General features: G+C 34.6%; 1 protein-coding gene across 1 annotated transcript in view; it reads right to left on the bottom strand.

Moving 5' to 3' along the window:
- Positions 1 to 252: 252 nt before the first annotated feature.
- The window catches only part of LOC106110814 (zinc finger and SCAN domain-containing protein 31-like), a 12,323-nt gene continuing 4,981 nt past the window's right edge, over positions 253 to 7,594 (bottom strand). The window contains exons 8-14 of the mRNA XM_013292719.1: positions 5,825 to 5,906; positions 5,669 to 5,759; positions 5,296 to 5,395; positions 4,859 to 4,949; positions 2,665 to 2,761; positions 1,832 to 2,161; positions 253 to 1,095 (exon numbers count right to left, since the gene is read on the bottom strand). Coding sequence (XP_013148173.1) covers positions 340 to 1,095; positions 1,832 to 2,161; positions 2,665 to 2,761; positions 4,859 to 4,949; positions 5,296 to 5,395; positions 5,669 to 5,759; positions 5,825 to 5,906 — 1,547 coding nt within the window. The 3' untranslated portion in view covers positions 253 to 339. The remainder of the gene's footprint in view (positions 1,096 to 1,831; positions 2,162 to 2,664; positions 2,762 to 4,858; positions 4,950 to 5,295; positions 5,396 to 5,668; positions 5,760 to 5,824; positions 5,907 to 7,594) is intronic.

The raw sequence follows: 7,594 nt of genomic DNA, 5'->3' as shown, positions 1-7,594 counted from the left end.
AATGATATCATATTTGAAAGTTGCTTTTCACAAATTAGCTCATCCACAATAGAACTACTTTCATATTCGCCCACTACTAAAATACAAGAAAAAAAAATCTGTTATTTATGTGATTTGTAGATTATTTTGTGAAGTGGGCGTGACTAATCTATACGCAAACCATTTTGAATTCGCATTAAACGTAAAAATGGAACGAAAGCTTGGTATGCGTGATTGCACGCAGATGCTATATTAGGCAAATAAAAAAAATCATTAATTCCCACAATTATATTGTCAAAATACTCATCAATGCAACATAATACAAAGAATAACAAAAGTAAATATAAAATAGATACAACTTCACTTAGTTTTTGAACTTTTGTGCACAATACGTTTATGTCTACTGACACAGCCAGCAGTTCTGAATGTTTTCCCGCATTCAGGACAAGGGAAAGGTCTCTCATCCGTATGTATTCTTTGATGAACTTTCAATATCTCCATCGAATTGAACCGTTTCCCGCAAGCGTCGCAACTAAATTTCCTCTCATTCGCATGATACGCAAAATGTCGTCTATACTGAGCCAACACGTGGAATGTCTTCCCGCAAACTTCACAAGTCTTCCTCGGCGTTGCGTTATGAGTCGATTTATGTAGAAGCAGACCACTTTTATATTTAAATTTCTTATCGCACAAATCACACTCGTAAGCCTTCCCAGCTGTATGCATATCCATATGGGCGACCAAATTGCTCGTATGTTTCCCGCAAATTTCGCAAACCTTCCAATAACGATATATCATTTTTCGAGGCCTCCTTTTTTTCTTTATTAAATTTTGTTTATCAGTTTTCACTTCTTTTACATTTGGTTTTTTATCTATCGATATAAGAAAATTGTTAGGACACGAGTCTGATTCGTTGCTAGCTCTCCGTTCATGCATATCTGATGCATTACCTTCATTAGCTTCTGTTATATGTTCTACTTTGATTCTATCTTCTACACAATTGTGTCGCAACTGACGATCTATTTCTTGACATTTCCGTCGGAATTTGTATGCGTTTTCTAATTGATTTGAGCAATTTAGACAGATCTGTGAGGGTAAGCTATCAGATTGGTCCACCTGGAACAATCAAAAGTATTATGGTTTTGAAGTCGTGGAACTGTAAAGAATACTAATGTAGTTCTTTCTATAAAAGTGAAAGCCTCGATACAATAATCATAATACCATGATCTAAATTAAAATTAAAATGTTGAATCCTTCGTCTAAAATACAATTCCTTAAATTATGTAATGTTGATAATATTTCATTGAAATACCCAATGAATGGTAAATCTTTAGTGGAACAATAAGGGTGTTATTAAATTCCATATCCATTATATCGGATCATAGTTTCTTCTCAAAAATTAATATTTAAGAACGATGATCTTCGAAGTTACTTCATTTTGATAAGACTTACGTACATACTATTTCTTACTCATATGTGAATGGTTGTATGGATGGATGTATTTTACATGGAATCTTCAATAATGGAGATAGATTATTATCTAGAATAATATATACTTTTTAAGTTTGTTTTATTTAACAAGGAAATTGTTGTCAAAGGCTAATCTACACAGCACCAATATCCTGATGTTTACCTTTCTTCTTATATTTCCCTAAAATGCACATTAATGTAAAATAGACTAATTTTTAAATGCCCTCTCCCTTATCAGAGATATCGAAATTTTTTTTTTTCACATTTTTTAAACTCGCTTGACCACGATCCCGACTGAAGAAAGTGATGCAGTCGAAAGATAGCACGCGCTATCTTAATAGGTAGCTGTTTGCTCTTTACATCCTTACTCTATCTTACATACCTGGATACCTCCTATCAGCTTCAATTTGTACGCCAATTCGACACCATCGTCATCCTTCTGGAACACGTTGAGGCAGCCCGGCTCATTGTAGCAGGACCTGCAGAGCGCCGCACACTCCCGCTCCGGCTTCACCTGCAGCAGCTGCTTCAGGTCCAGCAGTTTCATGTCATCCTCGTACTCATCCTCTAAAGGTAACACCTCCACTTCTACCCTCACCTCCTTCGTTTTATCTAACATATATTCTTGCTCTAAATTATAATAACTCGCCATCGCATCGTAATACGGCCATTGCTCGTTAAGTAGACCTTGTTTGGCGAATTTCTGCTTCCACTGCGAATATAATATTGAAGTGCTGTAATATTTCTGATTATTGAAATGGTAAAAATGAGGTTTAAAGCAGCATTAAACTGGCTAATCACTGAAGACAGTACTAGAGTCTACTTAGTATGTTTATCTGCGATTATTGGTTTACTGGATCCTAAATACTAAACTGTGAGTACGCATTTTATCAACGTTATAAGATATTGATATAACAATCTTTAATTAAGGTTGTTAAGCACTGTACAATCGCGGAAATCTGCGGTGTTCCACTTTAGGAAGAATTGCCTTGTTCATTACGAGACAAACTCCGCTTCCTACAAATAACTAATTAAATGCAAACGTAGGAATAATAAAAAGAATCACTAATTCACATTTTTTCGTCCACACATTTATATGCTGCGTTGTATTGATTTTTGTTTCGCATCTCGTTTAAAAAAGTGCAAACAATAGTACCTTTTACGGTGGAACACCGCCAGTTTCCCCACTGTACGTTTTTTTTTAAATAAACTCACCTTAAAAGTCTTCAACAAGTACACCCAGATCTCTGATATGTTCAACAGACTGTGGTTTATAGGTATACCGATGTTCCGTAGCTTCCTCTCGACTTCTCTAAACCGAATGGGAAAATTAAATTTAACACAATATTATTATCCCTTAAAGTAGCAAAAAAAAAACTGTTATCACTATGTCTTCAAGGCGAAAGACTAGGATGAGGAATAAATCTTTTATAGTTTCACCAATGAGAACCCACTGTCTTGTATTGCTAGTAATATTCGCTAATACAAAACAAAACTAAAGTTAGAGGAAAATCAATGTAGATTTATTAATTGTTTGTACACATTTACATTATCATATAAACAATGTTTTAATTAGTTTACTACTGCCTTGTTTTTAAATTAACATAACTATAAAACTCTCGCAGTTGTTTTACTAGATATTAAACTGCATCGTTAACATTAAAAGCTTATAAACGTTGATCGGAACTTATTTGTTTTATAGTATTTAGTATGCAACGTACTAAATAACAAACAATACAGAACAAAGGAAAATTAAATTAAAAAAAACTTTTTATTGTAAACAGATTTTTACTTTTAACAAGTACCATGATAATTTTGAAGGCAATCAGGCTGTGATGTCCGAGACAAAACGCAGAGCGTATTGTGGACGCCCCACTTTAGGGACAGAGGAAAATAAGAGAGAGAGAGAGAGAGATGCTTATTTTAGTTATCTATTGAACTCTCTTGGTAAACGCGTAAGTGTTTATTTATTTATAAGAGTTCAACAGATTCACTAAGGTAGGTAAAGGTAGGTAAGGTAGTTTTGTTTTATTAAAATTGAAACATCGAAATGTCTTCGTTTTTGAAGTTTACACGTGGTTTTAAAGACAAGAAGATAGAAGATACAAGACAAAGCGCTGACCACTTTCTTTGACACAAAGCGTTCTATGTATTAGCGATGCTGCATTTAACTAGGAGTGTTCTCAGTTATTTTAGAGCACAAAGAAGTCTATATCCGAACGAAACAAAGAGCTAAAATGATTTATGCGCTCACATGAAGAACCTGTTCTTTGTCGTGTTATTTTTGGGATGTAACGATAAAAAATTATGAATTTTAATAACAACATCGCATCAAAGCGCACTTCAAATATCCAATTATAACAGGTTCTTGCAAGAAACAGGCGAAAACAATTTTAAAACGAAAATTATTTCATAAATTTTACTTCGATCGAACAATACGAGTATACAAAGAGTGTTATTGTAATTATTATATTTTAAGCTAATTATATGATCATCACCAGCTCACTATACGTCCCCACCGAGGGGTTTGGAGCCTACCCTAATAAGGGGTGACTAGGCCATAGTCCACCACGCTGGCCAAGTGCAGGTTGGTTGACTTCACACATATCTTTGAATTTCTTCGCTGATATGTGCAGGTTGCATCACGATGTTTTCCTTCACCGTAAGAACGTCGGGTAAATTATGTACATATGAAAATTAGAAAAATCGAAAATCACATTGGTACACGGCGGCGGGATTCGAACCCAAGACCTGTTGATTACAAGTCAAGTGTTCAAACCACTGAGCCACTGACGCTCGCAATTATATCATACTTCATACTATATTATAAATGAAAAATGGATGGACACAAAGCATAGTCTGAAAGGCTACTAAGACAGAGGCTAATAAGTTTTTTAATTACGCAAATAGTAACAAAGGCTACAAAAAGAAACAATATTACGTCATTTATTTATACTTTTGTATTCTCGATAACTTTTGATCTAAGTGCATTCGATTAGCATATAAGTAGGGTCCGGTTTTAGTTTGTTCGCCATTAGTCAAAAATAAAATCAGTACGTGATTATTCAGTACATACTTTTTACAATATGTAACTCTGGCTTAGAACAAATTTAATCTATTGTTATTATACGACGTTTAAAAAAAACACTTTCTTACTAAAATTATTCATAAACTAGTCTTTGCCCGCGACTCCGTCCGCGTAGTATTAAAAAAAAAAAAAACCAAGCCTATGTGTACTTCCAGACTATCCTCTACATGTATACCAAATGTCATTGAGATCTGTTCAGCAGTTTAGGGTACAAACTCTAACAAACATCCATCCATCCAAACTTCAACTTTTATAATATTAGTATGATTAAACAAATACATATTTAGATCAAGATATTGTTATAAGTTAATTATGACTCACCTCCATCCTTTGATATGATCCTTAGTAAATCTGAACAGATGACGTAAGTCGGTGCGCGAACTGATCAAGTTGAACACCCATTCCTCTTGCCCTGTCCGCCGCAACACATTTTGTTATAAAAGTTGCATTTATATTAACAATTAATTTGAAGTATTATTTCTTTTATAATTTCCAAATAAGTTTAAATTTTATACTAAGATGTAGTTCACTATAGTCCATTGCTTTCGAACACACGATCGCATGATATATTCGTAACCTAAATCTTTTAGCTAATGGTGTATAGTTAATGAACTGGTACAGTGGGAATTTTGCTGCTGTTATTCATAAAAAGAGGCGGAGTTTGACTCGTTGCAACGAATAAGTTATTTTATTTTAAGGTGAACACCGCGAATTTACCCGACTGTACCATTGTTAGTTATTCCAGGTAGATGACTTACAATCAATGATGGGGTTCATACTGCCCTCTCCCAGGTACAGTTCGAACAACGTGAAGTACACCCAGTTCTTGTTGTTGGTAGCCTTCGCTCTCTGGTATTCCTACGTAATGCAATACAAAAGAATAAAAAATAAATACTGTCCTGCAAAGATTTTTTTAAATGTAATGTGATTTAGTGGCAAAATTTAATCATTAAAAAGTGTCTTTTTTCAAATTCCCTCGCTAAGTTCTAAAACGCACACTATTGGTCCAAGAAGTGGCTTATCTAATATGGCGTCGCTGTGTTGACAATACACAGTTCATTTACGTTAGTTTATATAGAAGAATCGTTTAAAAAAAAGAAAAAAAATACATGTATGTTCCCTATTACTTACAGAATAAGTTGATGCCCATTTCTTGCAGAGTTCTCTCCCCGACAACACTGTCGGGAAATCGTACTCTTCTGCCATTATCTTCTTCAGATCGCTGAAAAAACACAACTCTTATAAACTTGGATACCAAATTTAATTTAATATAATGACAATACTCACTTCCAAGCCCACTTCCTCTCCCTGAATAACCAATCGTTCTGCAAACGAATCTGTATGAAAGATTCTGTGAGATCTTTTGACCCTAAAAAAAATAAGAAGTATAGATTCTTTGTTAATTTCATTAATGCAAAGAAGGAAATAATAGTAAATATTCAGAATTGAAGATATGGAAGTCGGAGCCCTATTTTTTTGCTTTAGAATAAACAATTCGAGAGCAATATACCTATGGTATTAGTCCACGACAATGTATTTATTTAAACGATGTAGACATATTTGCGCCATTAACCGATATGAAATTTCTAAGAAGTGAGTAACATTGATGTATGATGTCACATGAGTCATTGACCTTAAGGCCATTGTAAGGACCGTATGACGTCACAACGTATACATTTCATATAAAATATAAAAGGAATATTTTCTAAATGATTTTCAATAAGGTAACATCAGATTGGCAATTTTAAATAATGTTACTTAATACCACATATACATAATTGTCAATATTCTACAAGACATTTTACAAGACACCATGTACAGTCAGCTGCATAAATGTGTTTACATTTAAAATGTTTCAGAAACTTGTATACGAATTCTATTTCATAAATATGCACATATGCTTCCGACCAATAATTTACGATATTCACAAATACATACGTATTTTTCAAACGAAAGGACTATCAAGGCTTATTGTTTTGTAACTGTATACATATTATTGCAGCGGACTGTACACACTATTTGTGATACCTTGCCTAGGTATACTCATTGACACTGAAATTAGCTCAAGGTATTCAGTTGTTAATTAAAACAAAGCCTATTGTCCACATTTCTTCGTATATTTTGAGTTTAATTCTCCTAGTTATATTTTTAAGACAACCCTTTTTTTGTTTCATCACATATAAAAGTGGAATTTCTGCTGAAACATCCAAATGAAAAAGCAGCGGTAAATATTTTTAAAACGTAAATAATTCTTTGCTGTACCTTAAGGTTACCTCTATTCTTAAGACTTATATTAATTTCAATTGTAATAGGATTTCGTTATCTCTATTTATTCTAAGAGATGGAACAAGACAACAATATTCATATTGAACAGTGGTAGAGCCCGCTTCAACATCTTCGCACGAATGGGCCGGCTCGCCCGGTGTAACACCATGACCACACAGAAGACAGGCGTGAAGCGGAAGCAAATCCGCGTTTCGTCTGATGAGTGTGGTTCCGGAGGCCTAATTTTAGTCCCTTTCCCTTTCCACCCTTTTCTAAGAGGAAATGATGGAAAGGAAAAGTGGATTTGACGTCGGAGGGACGCATAGGAAGAGAAAAAGTCCTCTTTTATGTGCGTCTCCTCCTCCATCAATTAAGGGCAGGCAACACATCTGCAATTGCGGATGTTTATGGGCAGCGGTCGCTTTTTATAATATTTCGGTGGATTCAGTTAGCCGCTTGCTTATTTGCCACCTTAGATTATAAATAAAAAAAAACACTGTACTTGTTAGCGTGCGTTCGCACGGGCAGACTTTGTACGCCGCGGTAAAGTTCAAGGTCAGCAGACTTTTTACGCCCACGAGATAGGTGTTCGTACGAGCGTAAAAAAATCACTTTTCAATCGTACCTCGTGTCAGTAGGACGTGTAAATGGTTTCTGTTAAATTACTAGCCCGAGGCGAACACTGGCGACTAAATCCGAACTCGCGTAGTTAAAGAGCAAACTAAAATTAGACAGTACATTTTCTTTAAAACTAACATGATAAACATATTATGTAGACATTTATTTATTACA

Source organism: Papilio polytes, unplaced genomic scaffold (genome assembly GCF_000836215.1).
Source record: "Papilio polytes unplaced genomic scaffold, Ppol_1.0 DF824191.1, whole genome shotgun sequence".
Classification (NCBI taxonomy): Eukaryota; Metazoa; Arthropoda; class Insecta; order Lepidoptera; family Papilionidae; genus Papilio; species Papilio polytes.
This window is presented reverse-complemented; position numbering and strand designations above follow the sequence as displayed.